The following is a 22,002-nucleotide window of genomic DNA, read 5'->3' as shown; positions in this document are numbered from 1 at the left end:
GGGAGGTCTATCACAAGGACCTATATTTTTTAATGCTTGGCTTTGGCATTATTAAGTTGTGCATATGTGAGATGCACATGTGAAATGCAAGTCAATTAAGCCATGGTGATGGCTTAAGTAAGCCAAGTGAATAGCGCACGATGTTGTCAAAAGTTATAGTTATGCTAGGTAGGTAATTGTGGATACTTGGTGTCGATTTGAGGTTTAGGCCATTAATTGGGTCATTAAATATCCAATGGTGACATTGTGGACTAGGCATTAATTAATAAATTAATGCTAATCCAAGGCCAATTAACGTAGGGACCATTAAATATCCCACGAGGATTAGCACATTACTTATGAATATGCACTAGCCAATTCTTAGGAAGGTTCAAACGAATAAATAATTAAGTCTCAAAATTTGAATACTAAAAATTAATTAATTAAAGCTGAAAACTACGATTAGAAGACCGCCAAGAGGCCAAAGATTGACACTTGTCAACATTACCCAATCAAGCTGAAAGAAGGCTGTTTGGAGACTAGGTGAGGGTTGTTTCACAATTCAGACTACCACTTAGCAAAACTTGCCCATGCAAGTGGGAAAAACGTTTTTAGGGACTTGTGCAAGTCTATTTCAGCATTGTGAGAGATAATAAAGCTGTTGGAGAGCACTGGAGAGAATACTGATGTGATTTGCAATCACCAGGGATCAATCCTACAACAAGTGACAAAAGTTTTGAGCCCTCCAGGAGGAGCTGACAGCAGCTCAAGGTCCTTCTGGTACAAATGACAGCATACAAGAGGGGGCAGCAATCTTTCTGGTGGTCCTAAGCTATAGGTGACAACTTTCATAGCTGTTTGAGCAGGGCAACAATAGCTTTCCAGTATTTCTCGCGATGAAACTCTGAAATTTCTCTCTCTACAGCATTCTCTCTCACCCCCCGACCATCTCTCAAGTTATCTCGGTATTTTCCAACAATTTGAGCCATCAAAGGAAGAGGTTTCGATCAATCTTTGTTGTAAACCCTAATTTATAACAAAAATTAGGATTTTGACAGCTACCTCCAGATGCATACTCAAAATTGAGGGCTTAGGACTTGAATTCCAACAGCTGAAATTGAAGAATTTTAGAGAGATTCAAAAGGCCAGCTAACCAATATGAGATTTGGGGACAACAAGAGTCACTTGGATTAGCAAAGGAGATCAGAGGATCTCAATTGTACTCCTTCCATGTGCAATATAAGATTTAAAAATACCGCAAGGGATACCAGTTTTAGGGCCAACCAAGTGTCCAATGTCCAAGATTAAAGTGATAAAACATGCTTTTTTGGTTTATTGAATTTTATGCTTGCTGTAATTAGTGCTTATTCAGGGTATTTACCACCCTATCCAAGGAGAAAGGCTGGTTTTAGTTAGAAAGATTTTTAGCATGGTATCAAGCTTATTACAAGCCTACCTCAATCAAAAGCAAGTTTTCCTAGAGCCACAATTCAATGAACTTAAGATAAGGGGACATTCTATCAACCTCAGAATGGAGAAATAATTTCTTTCAACAATAAGACGGACACCTACTAGTAAGGCATGTCATATAATGAAATGTGTTCCAAGGTTTTAGTTAAGCTTTATTCCAATTTTGTAGCTTTTAAGCAAGCATCTCATGCTGCCATGATCAATGGTATGCAAGTGAAGGCATATTTTCTTCAAAAGGTTAAGGAAAGAAAAAGAGGTTAATGAAATGTGTTCCAAGGTTTTAGTTAAGCTTTATTCCAATTTTGCAGCCTTTAAGCAAGCATCTCATGCTGCCAAGATCAATGGTATGCAGGTGAAGGCATATTTTCTTCAAAAGGTGAAGGCATGTTTTCAACCTAAAGATAACATTTTGGTGGTGGAAATTCTTCTCCACAACTACTGGAAGAAGGGTCACATGGCACAAAACTGCAATAAGAAGAAGAGGGATGACAGATAACTCTGAGAAGACCATAGAAGCCAGAGGAAAAGCAGTCAGGAAAATGAGCACGAGTCCTCCTTCACCTCCCAGCCTTGCCTAGTATATTGCTGGCCAGACCATCGTGATCCGATTGCCAGCCGTCAAACCTTGGTGAGTCCTACTATTCCTGGACTCTCTTTGGTTCTAGGCTCCCCTAAACCCCGTTCGGGCGCCCAAGAGCCCGAACGGTCATCCTCGTGCATGTTCCCCTTGATTTACCTTAATGTCACATTAAATGTCACTTTAATGTCACATTCAATGTTTGTGACCTTAATGTCACATTAAATATCACATTAATGTCACATTTCAAAGGAAAAAGCTTCAATTTTGGACCAGCCTGCAAAAAGGTGAACAAGACATCAGGTCCGTTGATGTTTGTGACCTTAATGTCACATTAAATATCACATTAATGTCACATTTCAAAGGAAAAAGCTTCAATTTTGGACCAGCCTGCGGAAAGGTGAACAAGACATCAGGTCCGTTGATGCGTTTACAGACGGGCTCCAGCCAGAATTCGTCGCGCGATCCAGCATACAACGTTCGATGTAAAAGATAGCTCCCCCGCCATAAAATACGTGACGTGGCGAAGATAAGCCTTACGTCAATTAATATGACGTGTTACCAAGACGCCTTAGACCAACGGCTTCACGGGTGAATCGACGAAGCGAAATCCGTCGACTTGTTACCAGGGCGCCTAAAACAAACGACTTCACGGTCAACTGGGCAAAACCCGTCGCTCCATCTTCTCTTCGAACAGCTTCACGGATCCACAAGACAAGACCTGTCGGCTCTGATACCAATGACAGATAACTCTGAGAAGACCATAGAAGCCAGAGGAAAAGCAGTCAGGAAAATGAGCACGAGTCCTCCTTCACCTCCAAGCCTTGCCTAGTATATTGCTGGCCAGACCATCGTGATCCGATTGCCAGCCGTCAAACCTTGGTGAGTCCTACTATTCCTGGACTCTCTTTGGTTCTAGGCTCCCCTAAACCCCGTTCAGGCGCCCAAGAGCCCGGACGGTCATCCTCGTGCATGTTCCCCTTGATTTACCTTAATGTCACATTAAATGTCACTTTAATGTCACATTCAATGTTTGTGACCTTAATGTCACATTAAATATCACATTCACATTAATGTCACAAGGGACCACTAACAACAGCAACTAGAAAACACTTCGACGCTTCAATTTGGGAATCCAGCCAAAAGCATTATCGTTGTTTCACAAGAAGTCAGTCTTTCAGGAGATTTTCCAGAGTTGTGAAGCAAGAGGAACCTTGAAGGTTTAAATATTAATGGTCCTCCAGCTCAGAAGGATTCCAGCATCTGGAATATGTAAATGAGCTAGCTATTGCAACTGAAATTACAAACATATGGCACACAAGGTTGGTTCAGCAGCCTCTCAACACACCTCAGATGTGAAGAATACCGTCAACAGTTTCCTGAATTCCCAGCTCTTCAGATAGATTTCACACTGGTCTTGAAGGCATGCACAATCAAGAACCATTCCCAAAAGAAGCTGATTATCAAGCAAAGAATCTTCTGGAACTGATTCTCATGGACATTGCAAGTCCTGTGAATGTGCCATCTCATTGAAAAGCAAGGCATTTCTAATTTCCTTTTTAATAGATAATCACTCTTCTATGATACAAGGTATATTTATTAAAGGCAAAATCACAAGCTTGCACCACATTTGATGATTTTCTGAACTTTGTGTAAATATGTTTCCCCTCTTCCATATGGCTTTGGAATCAGACTTCAGATGTCTAGTTCAGCCAACTATAGACGTCTGCATCCAACTATGGAAAGAACTATGACATGATATGTAACATCAACGAAAGTCACAAAGCAGCAATAACCCACAATAGATGCAACTCACATAGAACCGCAAAAACTAGTATGTATTAGCTGTAATTTCCAGCCAGCCTTGCCTTCACGTGCATACAAACACTAGTGTGTACTAACTGTAATTTCCAGCCAGACTTGCCCTCATGTACATACTTTTGAGAGATCGTTAACTTGCGTAAGTCAACAACGATGTCATGTCTTTGTAAACTGACAAAACTGTGAAGATTTATATGACCTAAACAAGAGTACTACAACTCACTTGAGTCAAAATTTATATATATATACCCATTGCATCATCTTGTAATATGGTTCGCTCTCATACATAGCTCAAGATTATCCAGACTTGCAATGAACAAGTTGCATGTAAATAAACAAGTTATACTAGTTAAAAGTACATCTTGCACAGATCCACAGACATTGCAAGACTTTCAGGATTCAAATGTCAAACACATCAATAATTAAAGCTTCTAAGGCTTAAGAAATGAAAAGACTTCCAACTTCCAACTATCAAAGCTAAAATTTTCAAACGGAAAAGAGATAAGGTTGTGAACCACAAGGCGAAGAAGCCCTCAGCTTACAAAATGTGGATATATTCACAAGACTCTAGCTTTAACTATTACCTCTCAGTGTTAATCTTCTTTCTATTCGTCTCCCATATCCTCTTCCTCCACAAAAGAATAAGGATAAAGGTTAAGAACATCAAAATAAGAGCCAGCTAACAGCACTTTATAGATACGTATGATCTTTCATTCCATTACCAGCTCTTGCATTTTTCTGTACGTGTATGGAAAAAGCTAATGGTAAAGGTGAAGTTGAAAGGCTGTTTGGTGTGTGTTACAAAATGGGTCGTGGATTTCATTAAGTCATCTTGCGAAATACAAACAATTCCAATTAAAGAAATCCCTTCCACATTAAGGCCAGCAAGCAGTGCATGTATACCCACAATCTCCAACAAAAATCTATCAAGGTCTCATCAGGGACAAAGGAGGTACCCAATGTCCCTTTATATTGTCAATCTACTTTGTAATTTATTTTCTTGTGACTCACACACTTGGCAAGGTGGTTTGCCCACCTCAAATGTAGAAATACATACAGATACATCATACGGCATATTATGGATGCTAATACCCCTACCCCTAAAGTGTTATTATAAATGTGCAGGAGAGATGCCACACTGATGAAATGTATCTATGAGAGAAGGGAAAAGATCGTTAGTTCTTGTTTTGGATCTGGAGCAATGGCCATATAACCTCTCCCTCCCCCAAAAGAGGAGCAGGCTGTATCAAAATGAAAATTGCACACATCTCCATCCTCCTAGATGCAACTCAATAATAGTATCTAAAGGTTCTAATGTTTTCAAACTATACTTCAAGACAACAAAGCTACTGTCTAAACTATAACAAATTAAGGTTGTGCATGTTTTCTAGAATCATGATCGTAACATGTTTGACAGATTTACATAGATATTCCCAGAAAGCAACAACAAAAGGCAACTTGAGACCCACTCATGTGTAACCTGATTTCTACTCTATCCACTTAGAACTGGCATGTACTTGAGGATAATTTTCACAAGGTCATTGACATAGCTGTGGAAATTGAAAGTCAGGTGCTCAATTGCTCACAATGGGAGAATCCAACCATACTTTCACGTATGTGATAGGGTTCTTCAACCGAACCAAGCACCTGCCATCCTTTGACTAACATGACTGCTGCAACAAACTGCTCATCCTGCCGTAGGTTTAAAGCTCAGCAAATAAGTTTCTAGAAAGACATACTGAAGAAAATCCCTCCAAAGAACTTGGAAGTAAGAATTGATCTTTAAGCAAGGATCTTTCTTATGGCGATGCTTCACTGGAGTGCTATAGGGGGGACTTTATGTAAGGAAGAAGCAATGGATATCCACTGCTAACACTTGTAAAGGACACTCACATGAGCACTTATAGAGAAAATTTTGAGCCTTCTCAACAATTAAAATCCTAAAACATATCATCTCCAGCAATTCAAAGCTTGTCTAAAACTTTGAACATTTCAAATGGGCACCTTCTTTTCTTGAATTCACACACAATCACATATAGTGACATCAATCTTATGCCATTAAACTCTCAAGTGTAAATACCCAGAATGAATCACCAAACAAACATGAAGAATCATTTTGCATGCAAAAAAATTCCACCACTTCGTAAGTGTCAATATGTTACCCTAAACTTGGTTCTTGCACCCCAAATAATAAAAGTCTCATTGCAAAAGTGATGTCGATGATTCCCTCGCAACGAATGTGGCTTAATCTGACCTATATGCATTGATTTGCATGTTGTGGCTGCACCTGACAATTAAAAAAACGAAAATCTTGAGCATCATTCAACTTGGTGATAGTCATGATAAATATCTTCAGTCTAAAGCAACAGCAACAATGCACACACTTGGTTTTGAATCCTGACACTTTAACTAATGATCATCACCATCTCGGTATCAAATTGGCACAGCTCACATGAGAAAGTAATCACCATGCAAAAACATCAACCAGAGAAGTTTGAATCTCATTTAGAACTAAAAGATATGCTAATAAACACCCTCAAAAATTGCAAAGGGCACCAATTCTAGAAGCCCCACAAACAAATAATACTACTGAGTCAGCAGAATAGTAAATACATTAGATCACCTTGCAATTCATAACTACCGGTAACCAAGTTAATTATAGTTTCAATCAATTTGTCTCCCTTTTCTTGCAAGAAGAACAAAACCAACTCAACTGCAAAGCTACCATAGCGACCGAACAAGCCTTTTCCACCCATCATCGTGGAAAACCTAAACCGAAAGTAAAAACAAGGCTTCTCGTCAAAAATCAGCAAACTTTCATGCTAATCATCCTTCTACATCCACCCCTTTTCCATCGAAGACAACCTTCCATGCAAGTCCATCCTCTTTCAACCCTTCAAAGGGTACAATCAACAAAACTAAGAGGTATAATTATTGCTGAAAGACGGGGGACGACATTACTGAATGTCGTAAGCGCATTGCATCGAAAAAGAAGAAAAAGGAGTCTGGACTTGTTCTCACACATGAGACCACAAACTATTCTCAGCTCAGGGATTTTACTTTTTTCATTCAATGTCAATATAATCATTCTATTCATGATGCTTGTTTTTCTATTACTGATACAGCTTCTACTTGGTATTTCAATAGTGGTGCATCTAAGCATATCACCTCTTGCCAAGCATTATTTTCATCTCTCTTCGATGTACCTAAGGAGGGTATAGTCATATGTGCTAACAATGTCTCTTATGTAGTTAAAAGGCATTGGACATATATAGGTTGTCTCCATTTTGGGCACTCCTTTGACATTGCACGATGTTCTCTATGTGCCCAACATCAATAAGAATCTTATTTCCATTTCTGCCACCGCAACTTCAGGGTTTCGCATCATTTTATGGCCCCCAATGTGCAATATATGATGATCAAGTTGCTTCTTCTTTCATCGTCTTGACAAGCACCCTCACTAAAGGTCTCTATCGTCTCAATACATATGATCAGCACCTTGCTGAATATCCCATTGATAGTGCCTTATTAACAAAGGAATCTTTTCATGATACACATTTATGGCACCAAAGGCTTGGCCACATTAACTATTGAGCATTGATGAAGCCCCGGTCAAAGGATTGTCAAAAGATGACATACTAGCGAGACAGTAGGGTTGGTGGGGAGGAACACGGAGTGAACTCGACAAACATGGAGAACAGAAGAGAAGAGAGACGAAACTCTGATGAATGAAATGATGAAGTTCTGGAGTGAATGTGATACAAGGGAACAAGGGTGCCGTAGCACAAGGAAGATGATGAAGACAGCCACGAACCACGAACCGCGATGTCCTCCTGAAAGGGTGTAAGGGTAATGGGGAGGCTAGAGAGAAGAGGTGACAGACTGAATGAATCAGCCGTGAGGAATAAATGAGAGAGTGGCCTATAAATAGGCATTGTTAGTCTAGGATGGCGCCTCTTTTTGGGGCTGCAAACCCTAAACGCAAAACACACAAACGCAAAAATGCAAACTGCAAGTGAAGGGTGAAGGGTTTCTCAACACCCCCTCTCAGGCCCAAAAAGGGAAACAAGAGAAGTGTGAGGTGGAGATGCAATGCTACATGTTGAAGAATGCTCATGCAGCAAGTGCCACTTGGACAGTGTCCCTCGTGGGGAAATTGTTCACTTGCCCAAGCGCCCTAGTACATAGATGATGAGATCAAGCAATGCATAGGAGAAATATCGGACTTTGTGTGGTGCCGAGAACCATAAGGATATGCCTCTACTCGATCTCGGGAGGTGGCTCCATGCTGACCAAGGGACCAAGGCAAGAAGAGAAGAGGAGGAAGAAGATGTAGAGGAGCCCTAAGATCCAAGATTTCCACCAGAAAGGAAACCTACAGTAAAGACCAATAGACAGAGTGAACTGGAGAAACCAAAACACAACCTCCGGAGAGAAGCCACTAGCTCAGTGCATCCGTGCTGGAAGGAATATGAAGGCCTCGTCACCAAGTCGCGGCTGAATCTCCGAGGTCCCGATCTAGGTGGTACGTGAAGTTCATGAGTATCAGTAGAAGAGATGATTGGTCGAAGACAACCACCCCAAGAAAGTAGAGGATGGGTGAAGAACTTCATGTGGAGTAGGTTCCCCCTCTGAGGTGGGAGATGGAGGGGCCCCCGCTGAAGCCGAAGAAGAAGTAGATGTCCTCCTCTAAGGGCAAGAAATAACTTCCCCCTCTGAAGTAGATAGGAAATCCAAAAACTCATGGATCACGGACTCCGAAATGCCTGATGACGAAGGAAGTGCCACCAATCGAACTGAAGAAGGTATCTGAGGTGCCGAAGAGCTCCCAAAGGTAGCCTCTAGAACCTGAGTAGTCGAGGGTGGGGACGGGTGGGGCTCAGAATGAGCAAGAGGTGGGAAACAGTCGCTATCTCTCAATGGAGCAGACTAGGTAGCCGAAGAAGAGGAAGGAGTCGAGCAGCCACTATCTCTCGAAGGAGTAGACTGATGAGGAGACGGTATTAAACAATCACTGTCTCTTGATGGAGCGGACTACAGAACTGTAGGTCATGGAAGCCACTGTACCTGAAAATAAGTGGGAGAAGACTCCCGCTGGCATTGGGACGATCTCCAGGAGGTCATAGCGCCAATCGATCCTCCACGTGCTCCAAAGGACTTAGTGGGCATCGGATGCGTCTTATTGCCTTGAGCATGGTACTCTGATAGCCGATGTAGAACGATCTTTGTGGCCCAGAAAGGAAAGGTGGCACAAGGAGTACCTGGTGGAAGATGCATATACTCCGGAGGGGTGGGGAGCAAGGGTCGAAGTCGGCAAGCATTGGCGGTGTGTTCGGTGATGCCACAGTAGGAGCACCCAGTAGTCTGGTCATCTGTTGGTAAAGAAACCATGGATACCAGTGTGCCTTGCTGAAGAAGGAAGAGGTGGAAGGGGTTAGTCACGAACCATGAACCGCAATGTCTGCCTCAAGGGGTGTGAAGGCGATGCAAAGCACGAACCGCAATGTCCGCCTCAAGGGGTGATGCCACAGTAGGAGCACCCAGTAGTCTGGTCATCTGTTGGTAAAGAAACCATGGATATCAGTGTGCCTTGCTGAAGAAGGAAGAGGTGGAAGAGGTTAGTCACGAACCATGAACCGCAATGTTTGCCTCAAGGGGTGTGAAGGCGATGCAAAGCACGAACCGCAATGTCCGCCTCAAGGGGTGATGCCACAGTAGGAGCACCCAGTAGTCTGGTCATCTGTTGGTAAAGAAACCATGGATACCAGTGTGCCTTGCTGAAGAAGGAAGAGGTGGAAGAGGTTAGTCACGAACCATGAACCGCAATGTCTGCCTCAAGGGGTGTGAAGGCGATGCAAAGCACGAACCGCAATGTCCGCCTCAAGGGGTGGGAGGATAGTGGAAAGGCTGATAGTGGAAAGGCAGGTTAGTGGAAAAACGCAGGTGAGGAGAGAGAAAAACTAAAAACGCAGACAGGATAGCTTGCAAGAGAGAGAAAGACTAAAAACGCAAGCAGCAGGACTAAGATGACATGGCAGACTGTACGGCAGTAGATCTGCACAAGAGCAATAGTCGCCTAGCTCGAATCACCTCCAAACTGCATGAAGAGAACTGGAAATCAGGCGCCAACTGATGGAGACAACAATGGAAAGCTCCGGCTGAGATGTCCTCTGCAAACGAGGTGTGGGTAGCAAGCTAAAACACCTGGAATCTACAAAAACGAGATTTTGATGCAACGGAAGAAGAAGAGAAGTGGATGCCGAACCCACCACCGATCTTTGCCTTCATTGGAGTGGAGGATCTTTGCCATTATTTGAGCAGATCCAACTCTCATACCATGTCAAAAGATGGCATATCAGCCAGACAATAGGGTTGGCGGGGAGGAACACGGAGTAAACTCGGCAAACATGGAGAAGAGAAGAGAAGAGAGACGAAACTCTGATGAATGAAATGATGAAGTTCTGAATCATGGAGTAAATGTGATACAAGGAAACCAGGGTGCCGTAGCACAAGGAAGATGATGAAGACAGCCGCGAACCATGAACCGCAATGTCCTCCTGAAGGGGTGTGAGGATAGTGGAGAGGCTGGAGAGAAGAGCTAACAGACTGAATGAATCAGCCGTGAGGAATGAATGAGAGAGTGGCTAATAGATAGGCACAGTCGATCTAGGATGGCACCCTTTTTTGGGGTTGCAAACCCAAAACGCAAAGACGCAAAAACGCAAACTGCGGGTGAAGGGTGAATGGTGAAGGGTTTCTCAACAAGGATATGGTCAAAGATCTTTCAAAACTTCACTTGCCATCGAATCATATTTGTTAAAGATGTTTACTTGGTGAGATGCATCGATTTTCCTTTCCTAAGGATTCTCATGTTCATTCACCATCTATTTTGCATCTCCTTCACAATGATGTTTGTCGTCCTATGTGGACCGAATCCATTGGTAGATTCCTACAATTTGTCACATTCATTGATGACAAATCCCGATTCACCAAGATATATGGGCTGAAATCTAAGTCTGAAGCCTTCTCTTGCTTCAGGACTTTTATTGCCATGATGGAAAACCAAAGCAACCTTTCGCATTCGGACCCTTCGCGAAAATGCAGAAAATCTGCAGTGTAGTATGTGTTAGCAGTCATGTTTGTCATGCCTTGTCATCTCCTGCCTGTGAGCCTCAGTCTAAGTCAGACGAGGACATTAGGAGCTCTGACATGTCTGTCATGTGTTATGATGGGGGAGGCTAGTCACTCTCAACTGGTTGTCTTAGGATGTGTATTTCTTTTTGGCCTCTTTTAGTGGGTAGCCACTGGCTGCCCGGCCACTTTTTGGTCACTGTTGTGGGGTGCCCATTTTAGGGCATTTTTAGGGTTTGCGCCCATTTTAGGATTAGGGTTAGGGTTTGTCCTTTTGCCTATTTATTGCCAGCCCCCCTCCCCACTTGATCACTTGTCTTCTTGCAGATTCCGACACTCCTTCTCCCCCGTGGTGGTGCTGCCATCATCATCAGCCTGATCTGGTGCCCTCACTGACGCTGTGAGCTGCGTGCAGGGACTGATTAGTCCATTTCAGTGTATTCAGCATTCATTTCAGTCAGTGCAGATTTCTCTTCTTTGTTTTCTGCTTTCTCTCTCTCTCTCCCTCCGTGTTCGTATTTCCTCTTCCGCAGCACACTCTCACATGGTATCAGAGCCGAAGGAGAGTACACGGAGCTGAGTTTTACGCGGGAGAACACCCACAACTTTGCGTTTGCTGGTCAAGACGTCTCCAACAACTGAGGCGTCACCTTCTGCACCATCTCCTTGATCAAGGCGGTCTGTTTTGGTGTCACATATTTGCGTTTGCTGCTGGCGCCTTCTCCAATGGCTGCCACGTCATCACCAACCTCTTCCTGCTTGCGTTTTCAGCCTGGGCGGCCCTCCTCCAACTGGCCGACACTCCTACAGCCTGCGCCTTGCTGTTCTGGCTGTTGTTCCATCTTCTCATCAGTTTACGAGCTTTGATGACTCAGATGACGAGCTTTTGTCTCGACACTCATTTGAACGGAGGTATGATTTCTATCACAAGGACCGTTGTCCGGAGTCTATTCCTCTTACCCGTCCCCCTTCTATTCATGTATCTCGGCGATCCCCTTCCAGTGGGCCAACGATGCAGCCTTTGGTACCCCCTGTACAAGTACCCGTACTTCCTCAGCTGCCCAAAGAGGACCGGTTGGATGGCTCCAACTTTTCTCTATGGTCCTGCAAGGTGGAGTGTATCTTGGACTCCTTCGATCTTTGGGAGCTTGTTTCTGTTCCTATTCCCCGGCCTAAGGTGGATCCCGCAGATGGGATATCCATGGATCGTACAGCCTTATGGGATCGGCTCAATTCTAGAGCCCGATCTTTCCTCTTTCTGAGTTTGCAGGATTCTGTCCTTGTTCATGTTCACAGGTTGAAGACTGCAACGGACGTGTGGAGAAAGCTCGCGTCTCTCTATCAACAGAAGACGTTTGCCCACCAGATATCTCTTGAAAAGAAGTTGCGGATGCTCGCTATTGATGATAGTCCTTCCATGAAGGACCACATCAACAGATTACAAGATATGAGGGATGAGCTTACATCCCTCGATCGGACGATATCTTCTGAAGACATGGCTATGATTCTTTTGACTCAGCTGCCATCGCCTCGGTTTGATGTCTTCTACACCAACCTTCTTACATCGAGGACCCGTGAGAAGCTTCTATGGGAGGAGCTATCCCCGCTTGTCTTGGAGCATGACGAGCGACTTAGAGAGGTCAGTGCTAGTGGATCCGACTCCACTAGAGCCTTTGTTGCAGGTTTGGGAGGACATAAGAAGAAGAAGAAATCAAAGGCTAAGAAGAAGGACAGCTCTTCAGGCTCTGACTCCGATTCAGAGAGCCCGAAGTGCCCACACTGTGGGAAAGGGACACATCCCGAGGAGAAATGCTGGAAGAAGTACCCTCACCTTCGTCCGGGAGCGAAGGGTGGATCTACATCGGAGCCTTCTTCTACCTCTACACCCGCTGTTACCCATGAGTCAGCGTTCCTTCATATCCATGCTTTGAAGGAGGATCCTTCTTCCGTGGCTGCAGTGTCTTCTGCGCAGCCTTGGTTAGTGGACAATGGTGCTTCGAGTCATATGACTCCTCGAGGTGATTTGTTAGAGGATCTCCGTCCATCAGAGGGTTCAGTCACTGTTGGTTACATTTTATTGGTGCCTATTAGTGGTGTTGACACATTGCCTTTGTTTACCAACCGACCTTTGAGCTCCTTTTCACAAGCCCTACATGTTCCGGATTTGGGCCTTCCCCTCCTCTCAGTTTATGGCCTTACGAGGCTTGGCACACGAGTGATCTTCACCGAGCATGCCGTTGTTATTGAGGATTCTTTTACAGGAGCTGTCTTATCTACAGGTTGGCAGGAGAGCGGGCTTTACACGCTCCATTCCCCTTCTTTGATGCAAGGTCCTCCGAGGCAGTCTATTGCTACACCCGTTCCCGCTTGTGCACCTTCTATTCCACAGGTTCCTTCCCATCCCCCACCTTCTCCTCCGGTGGTTCCCTCGTACCCCCCATCCCTTTCCGAGGGGGACGATCTCGGTGATGATGCGGCTGTGGATTCCCTGGCCCCTAGTGTTTTAGAGGGGGATTCCCAGGATCGTGAGGAGCTCCTTCAGCGGCAGTCTACATCGACGGACTTCATCGACCTTGGCATTCCTCTTGCGACCCCAGGATCTGTTTCTCCCTTGGCCTTCAGCCACATCCAGGATTTGAGAGGGGGTGTTAGCAGTCATGTTTGTCATGCCTTGTCATCTCCTGCCTGTGAGCCTCAGTCTGAGTCAAACGAGGACATTAGGAGCTCTGACATGTCTGTCATGTGTTATGATGGGGGAGGCTAGTCACTCTCGACTGGCTGTCTTAGGATGTGTATTTCTTTTTGGCCTCTTTTAGTGGGCAGCCACTGGCTGCCCGGCCACTTTTTGGTCACTGTTGTGGGGCGCCCATTTTAGGGCATTTTTACGGTTTGCGCCCATTTTAGGGTTTGCGCCCATTTTAGGGTTAGGGTTAGGGTTTGTCCTTTTGCCTATTTATTGGCAGCCCCCCTCCCCACTTGATCACTTGTCTTCTTGCAGATTCCGACACTCCTCCCCCGTGGTGGTGCTGCCATCATCATCAGCCTAATCTGGTGCCCTCACTGACGCTGTGGGCTGCGTGCAGGGACTGATCAGTCCATTTCAGTGTATTCAGCATTCATTTCAGTCAATGCAGATTTCTCTTCTTTATTTTCTGCTTTCTCTCTCTCTCTCCCTCCGTGTTCATATTTCCTCTTCCGCAGCGCACTCTCACAGTATGCTGTATAGGAGTGCAGAAATATACATGGGTGCAAAGAAAATATCTGCGTGTGTCTCTGCCTTGACAACCTCGATCTTCGTCAGCCCGCGCACAATCTGGCTCAGCAGGCCAACTCTGTCAGATGTCAGATCAAAATGTCTGAGGGTGTGCCAGAAACTGACTATAAATAGCCAAGAAAAAAATAGTGCCTAGCACCAGGTCGTGTGAGAAATGCAGGATCTAGAGCATGGCAAAGGCGGAAGCTATGGAGGATGGAAGATGAAGATACTACTCATGTTGACATTGAGTAAGAAGACAACTGTTACACAAGTGAATTAGGTTTCAAGATTGAGACTTGAACTCATAAACACAATCTTGTGTAGGACTGACAATGACACAGGGACTTGACACAAAGAGACAAGTACTATTGCATTATCATCATATGAAAGTGATAGTCAAGTACATCATTATATAGAATGCTTGGTAGCACACTTCATCACTGTGCCTATGGGATCTGTCTCTCTTCTTAGAATGAACTGCATCTTCCTAGCCTAGTTGTTCCATACAAAGGGACATAGGGTGTGATTGGCACATTCTCAACACCCCTCCTCAATCACAACCTGAAAGTACAAAGTGTGTAGAGGCTTTAGTGAGAGCAGCACCTGCAAAGTGTGGGCATACCACAAACATGGCAAAACACCAGAGGCTGTCGCAGAAAAGGCTAAGTGTGGATACCATAAACATGGTGGACATCCAGAGGCTGTAACAAGGGCCTCACAAAGTGTACAGAGGCTGTAGTACAAGGCTACATGAGGAGTTTTTTTTCAAGCTTATGAAAGGAACATTAAGGCAAGTACAATGCTTTTAAAACAGAAAATGAGAGACAAGGACCGATAGGCCCTTGTGGTCTTTTTCAGTATATGATTTCTCTTTGTCAGCATGGAAAATCTTCTTGTCTTTCATCTTTGGTTCTTCAACTTTGAATGATGTGGTCTTTTGGTCTTCATGGCTGATCTTCTTATTGTCCTTCTTCCTTTGCTCTTTGATCTTATGGTCTTCTTGGTCTGGTTCCCCATGGACTTTGCTTGCAGCTTTAGTCTTCATGTCCATGTCTTTGTCCCCCTCAAGCAAAGACATCTCATTCTTCATGATGGCCAAGGTAGCTGGAGTGTCTTCAAAAACTTTAGATGGAATCATTGATTGCACTTTAGTATGAGCAACTCCATGTCTCTCTGCAAGTAGATCACAAAAATCTTCTATGTAGTGTAGATAAGCAACATAGGTCATGTTACTTTTCATGAAGTGCATCCACATAGAAATCTTCTTGGTTATCATAGATATGACCAAGAATCTGCTTCAAATCTGTGAGTAAGTGGCAACCAAGTTGATCTTCAATGTGTCAAAAAACACAAGTGAAGGTAGTGTTAAATCAACACTCTTAAGTATCAAGGGATACTAGAGTTGAAGATGGTGATTCTTGATGCCGATCCTTTGCTTGACGAACCCGTTGTTTGAGTCCCCTCCTTGCTGGTAAAATCTTGCTGAACACTGAGTAAATACTCAAATCAGATTAGCAAAACCTTCAGTTGAGTGAAAAGAGTAAGAAAATGAAGCAGAAAAGGAGCTTGAGCTGCTTTATTTCTCCCTTCCCTTGCTGATTTGAAAGAGGCACTAAGTAGATTTGACAATCAATGACTTGGTTAACTTGAGAAACTTGGAACTTGAAGTGAAGTTGAAGCTTTGGAGCTCAAGTCTATGAGAGGTCTTCAAATCTTCAATGGGTCTTTAAGTGCTTCAGAGATCTCCCCTCCTTGATTTGATGGACAAATGTTGTTGGAGACTAATCAAATCAATGAGTCAAAGTGGCAGGGTTTAGCTTGACTCAAGCCAATGAGGAAAATCAAGTGAAATGAAAGCTTCAAACAAAATAGCTATGGTGGAGCTTTTAGGGATTACAACTCCCGACTGGTTTTCGACCTGGCGCAGCTCGTAGACGCAATGATCATGCGCGATATTCAGGGAGGAGTAGGTTCATGGGTCAACCTTTAAATGCCCTATGGTTGCAGGATGAATCGTGGCTTGTGCGTGGAGATCCAGCAGTACGACAAGAAACAGCGCAGATTTGAACAGCGACCACGAAATCTTGCAATGCTGGAGCTATGGTTGGTCAATGTTGGTGTTTGTCATGATGAGGAGCAACGCCCTTGCCTAGGGGAGATATTCATAGAAGAAATCGACTTAAGATATGGCTGATCTTCTTATTGTCCTTCTTCCTTTGCTCTTTGATCTTATTTATGGTCTTCTTGGTCTGGTTCCCCATGGACTTTGCTTGCAGCTTTAGTCTTCATGTCCATGTCTTTGTCCCCCTCAAGCAAAGACATCTCATTCTTCATGATGGCCAAGGTAGCTGGAGTGCTATGGAGGATGGAAGATGAAGATACTACTCATGTTGACATTGACAAAGAAGACAACTGTTACACAAGTGAATTAGGTTTCAAGATTGAGATTTGAACTCATAAACACAATCTTGTGTAGGACTGACAATGACACAGGGACCTGACACAAAGAGACAAGTACTATTGCCATATCATCATATGAAAGTGATAGTCAAGTACATCATTATATAGAATGCTTGGTAGCACACTTCATCACTGTGCCTATGGGATCTGTCTCTCTTCTTGTCTGAGATCATAGCCTGTTAGGCAGCTGCACAGTCAGCAGCTGCAGTCGGACCAGCAGCTGCAGTCGGACTGTGCAGTCGGACTGCCACGTGGCAGTCCGACTGCCTGCAGCTGATTTATTCCTGGCTGCGCCCTATTTTGCGCCCCAATTCGTGGCAGTTTTCGTCTATTTATTGCCGACGACTCCAGCAGTCTGCCCACTATTCTCTGTCGCAGATTACAGACCGGTGCCGTGCAGATTTCTGTCTCTGTTCACAGATTTCAGACAGCAGACAGTGCAGACTGCAGCAGACTTCGAGGTGGACAGCAGGTCGCATCGTCGAGGTGGAGACACGCAGTCCAGCGCACTGCGCCCGTGTATATCTTTGTATTCAGCATTCTTTATACAGCAGATCTTCATTGTACACTGTCTCTCTCTCCCTTTTCTCTCTGCGTTCTCTCTCTCAGTCCTACGCTTCCGCACCGCTGCACTCTGACATGGTATCAGAGCAGTGTTTGAGGGCTGACTGAGCGCAGAATCAACCTGAAGTGGAGTTTCCATCGCGACACAAATTTGCGTTTTTTGCGTTTAAGGGCAGACAGGAGGGCTGCGCCTTGGAACAAGGCTGAAACGAGTGTGGGCGCACAAGAAAGGAGTACAGGTGGTGGATTTGCTGCTGTTTACTGCTGTTTTACGCGGAGAAAGTTTGAGTTTTCAACCTAAAAGTGCAGGTTTTGCTTTTTCATCGCCTCCGGCGGGTGAAGAAGCTTCGGGACACGGAAGAGCCTTAGCAGGCTGAGTTTACCCAATCAGAGGGGGCTGCTTTTGCGTTTGAGAAGGCATTGCAGGTGAAGATGTCTACAGAGATGGACTTGGAGTTCCAGGCGATTATGGACCGGAAGGTGCCTGTCCTACCGGCTCTTCCTACAGATCAGAAGCTCGACGGCGACAACTACCGCATTTGGCGCGTTATGATGTTGGCCATTCTGGAGTCCTATGATTTGGCGGAGTTGGTACAAGAAGATATTGACCGGCCTTCGGTAAGAGATGAGTCCAAACTCTCTTCCGATGCTCGTGCGGAGTTGGCCAGGGCCCAGTCTCATTGGGACAAACTGAATGCCAGGATTCGATCCTTTCTCTTTCTATCATGCACTACAGCCGTGATCGCTCACATCGAGCACTTGACGGTGGCTCGTGAGATATGGCTGGAGCTTGATCAAATGTACAATCCGATGACCCTGATGAAGAGGGTTTCTTTGGAGGTACAAATGCGGACCTTGTCCGTCAATAAGTCTTCTTCGCTAAGGGAACACATTAACAAGCTAAGGCAGCTACAGATGCAGGTTCAGAATGCGGGGAAGCCAATTTCCTCCGAAGATATGGCAATTACACTCTTGTCCCAGTTGCCGCCACAATTCGGTACATTTTACTCTGCCCTTATTGCTTCGGGGCGAGAGTCTACTCTTCGGTGGGAAGAGTTGGTTCCTATGGTCTTGGACCAAGAGGAACAGCTAAAGGGACAGAATGCTTCCAAGACGGAGACGTTGACAGGTCAAGCCTCTCAGAAGAAGGGGAAAGACCAAAAGAAGAAGAAGGGGGATAACAAGTCCAAGAAGGACAAGGACAAGGACAAGGACAAAGACTCCACATGCCATATTTGTGGAAAGACTGGCCATTGGAAGAAGGATTGCCCTGACAAAGACTCGAAGGACACCAAGAAGAAGGAAACCAAGGATTCTCGAGTGGTGGCTGCACCCTCATCAGCTGCATTTCTACATTTAGTTGTCATTGAGGACGCTTCACCGAATGCTTCTGATGCTGCGATGGCGGCTCCCCAATCTCGAGAGTGGATTATTGATAGTGGTGCCTCACGGCACATGACTCCTTCATCAGATGGTGTTGCCCAGCTACGACCTTCGCGTGGGCAGGTTCTCATTGGAGACAGCTCTTCAGTTTCTATTGCAGGTCGGGGTAAGATGCAGCTTATTCCAGATGGACGAGGTGGCACCCATACCTCAGAGGTTTTGCATGTACCAAGATTGGGGTACCATCTCCTTTCAGTTCATAAGATTTGCTCCCTTGGTCTTCTGGTGGAGTTTGACAGTTCTACAGTGCGAGTCCTTGATCGTGAATCGAGGAAGGTTCTATCATCTGGATATGAGGAGAACGGCATTTACAAACTGAAGTCTTCCACTGCCCTCTCTACTCTTCTTCTTACCTCACAGTCACAGTCTGAATTATGGCATGCTCGGTTTGGTCACCTGAACTATGACTATCTTCGGCAGGCGTCACATGGACAGCTTGTTCGAGGGTTGCCGGATATAGTGGTGAGCCAGCAGCCATGTATCTCCTGCATACGGGGGAGGCAGCATCGGGATGCCATTCCCCACACAGCTTCGCGGCGGTCTACTTCACCGATGGAGCTAGTATCTATGGATCTATGTGGCCCTATGAGGAATGAGTCCCTGCGTGGAAGCTCGTACTTCATGCTGATCGTGGATGACTACAGCAAGATGACATGGGCCTACTTTTTGGCACTAAAGTCAGAAGCTTTCTCGCACTTCAAGGATTGGCTTCTCTTTGAGGAGAACCGATCAGGCCGAAAGTTGAAGACCTTGCGATCCGACAAGGGAGGTGAATTTGTGTCTAATGAATTTGCTCGGTTTTGTGCAGATAGAGGAATTCACCAGGAGTTTGCCAATACCAATACTCCTCAAGAAAATGGTATTCTAGAACGGAAGAACCGCAGTGTGATCGAGATGGCGCGCACCATGATGGAGCACCGACAGACCCCTCAGGTTCTGTGGGCCGAGGCTGTGGCTACTGCAGTCCACATCCTTAATCGATCCCCTACTTCGGCCGTGGAAGGGATGACTTCATTTGAGGCTTATTTTGGGACGAAGCCAGATGTTTCTTACTTTCGGGTCTTTAGGTGTGATGCCTATGTTCACATTCCCAAGGCTCACCGTGACAAATTTGAAGCGGCTTCCCGAAAACAGGTATTTGTTGGCTACAGCTCCCAGTCCCAAGGCTACCGACTGTATTATCCCGTCAAGCGGGATGTATATACTAGCCGTGATGTGCGGTTTGTGGAGATTCCGACTTCTTCAACGGGTGAGGAGCATCCCGTTCTTGGCGATCCAGGGGAGAGTTTGGCTCCTTCTACAGTTCCACTGGAGCCTGTGCCGTTTGATTATGATTCTGTTTCTGACACAGAGTCTACTGTTCCACCGAATCCTTCTGAGGAGTTACCACCGGTGGACATTCCAGAGTCTTCTACTGATGGAGAACGACGAGGGGAGGTTCGGCCTCCTCCTCGCTGGGCCCGTGACACACTCCGTGATTCAGGGATCGAGGGGGTTCCTGAGGAGTGGGGACCACAGGATGGTCCGCGGCGGTCACCGAGGCACCAGGCGCATTCTTCGGAGCTTGTGTGCTCCAATTATTGTTTGATGTCCCGAGTTATGCAGGATCGAGAGCCCACCTCCGTGAAGGAGGCTTTACAGTCCGCCCCATGGAAGAAAGCTATGGAAGCTGAGTTGAAGGCTATTGAGAGGAATGGCACTAGGTCACTTGTGCCACGCCCCCCGAAGAAGAAGGTGATTGGAGTCAAGTGGGTCTTCAAGACCAAATATCTCAGTGATGGTACTTTGGATAAGCACAAGGCTCGCCTTGTTGCTAAGGGTTTTGCCCAGCGCCCAGGGATTGACTGTCATGACACCTTTGCCCCTACAGCTCGTATGGCAACCATTAGAGCTGTTCTTGCTTTGGCTGGCCATAGGAGATGGCCTGTTTATCAGCTGGATGTGAAGTCGGCCTTCCTGAATGGTGATTTGAAGGAGGAGATCAACGTTGAGCAGCCTCCTGGCTTTGGTTCTTCAAATGGGAAAGTCTACAGGTTGAAGAAGGCCCTGTATGGTCTCAAGCAGGCCCCGCGAGCTTGGAACGAGAAGATTGATTCGTTCCTCCAGACTCAGTTGGGATATCGGTGGTCCAAGGCCGATCCGCAGCTGTATGTTCACACTTCTGGGGAAGGTTGTGTGCTGTTTGTATTATATGTTGATGATTTGATTGTCACAGGTGATGATGCACAGCAGGTCCAGGAGACAAAGTCAGCTTTACATCGGACGTTCGAGATGACGGATTTGGGGCTACTCCATTTCTTTTTAGGCCATGAGATTTATCAGTCTCAGAGGGGGATCTTTCTCTCCCAACAGAGATATGTACAGGAGCTCTTGGTGACTTTTGAGATGGAAGATAGTCAGGCCCTCTCTACTCCTATGGATCCGAACTGGAAGGCCACTTCCCACTCAGCTTCTCCTTTGGCGGATGCTTCCCACTATCGACAGTTGATAGGGTCCTTGATTTGGCTTCTCAACACCAGGGTTGATCTATGTTTTGCTGTTGGGCTCTTGGCAGGGTTCATGAGTGAACCTAAGACGGTGCATTGGCAGGCTGCTCAGAGGATACTTCGGTATCTGAGGGGGACGTCTGATTTGGGGATTCATTACCCCGCAGGGACAGATGGGTCAGATCTTGTACTTGCAGGTTGGAGCGACTCGGATTGGGCCGGTGACGTGGACCACAGGCGGTCTACAACAGGTTACTGCTTTACTTTGGGTGCAGGTGTTATTTCATAGAGTAGCAAGAAGCAGCCCACGGTAGCCCTTTCGTCTACTGAGGCGGAGTATCGGGCCGCGTCTTCCACCACATGCGAGGTTGTGTGGCTTCGGAGATTGTTGGAGGAGCTTGGGTGCCCCCAGACTCGTCCTACATTGCTGCGATGTGACAATGAAAGTTGCATTGCCTTGGCAAGGAACCCTGTTTTTCATGCCCGGACGAAGCACATTGAGATCCAGTACCACTTCATCCGAGAAAAGCTTCTGGATGAGACCATCACTGTGGAGTATTGCAAGACGGAGGATAATCTTGCGGATTTGTTTACGAAGGCGCTTCCTCAGGCTCTACTTCGGCAACATTCTAGATCCCTCAGGCTTCTGCCCTATCCAGGCTCTGAGAGGGGGTATCTAAGATCATAGCCTGTTAGGCAGCTGCACAGTCAGCAGCTGCAGTCGGACCAGCAGCTGCAGTCGGACTGTGCAGTCGGACTGTGGCAGTCCGACTGCCTGCAGCTGATTTATTCCTGGCTGCGCCCTATTTTGCGCC

The 22,002-nt window shown here is 45.6% G+C and overlaps 1 protein-coding gene across 2 annotated transcripts in view; it reads right to left on the bottom strand.

Moving 5' to 3' along the window:
* Positions 1–22,002, bottom strand: part of LOC148026903 (RmlC-type cupin) — a 38,185-nt gene that overhangs the window by 6,361 nt on the left and 9,822 nt on the right. Inside the window, exon 2 of one of the 2 annotated variants that reach the window (XM_087691427.1) lies at positions 6,010–6,134. In XM_087691427.1, coding sequence (XP_087547553.1) covers positions 6,010–6,134 — 125 coding nt within the window. The remainder of the gene's footprint in view (positions 1–6,009; positions 6,135–22,002) is intronic. The other variant, XM_087691428.1, reaches the window with a different exon arrangement.

This window comes from Lygodium microphyllum, chromosome 13 (genome assembly GCF_053477565.2).
Source record: "Lygodium microphyllum isolate KBCC chromosome 13, Lygodium_microphyllum_v1.1.10, whole genome shotgun sequence".
NCBI lineage: Eukaryota > Viridiplantae > Streptophyta > Polypodiopsida > Schizaeales > Lygodiaceae > Lygodium > Lygodium microphyllum.
Note: the sequence above shows the minus strand (reverse complement) of the source record. Positions and strands in the feature narration are given on the sequence as shown.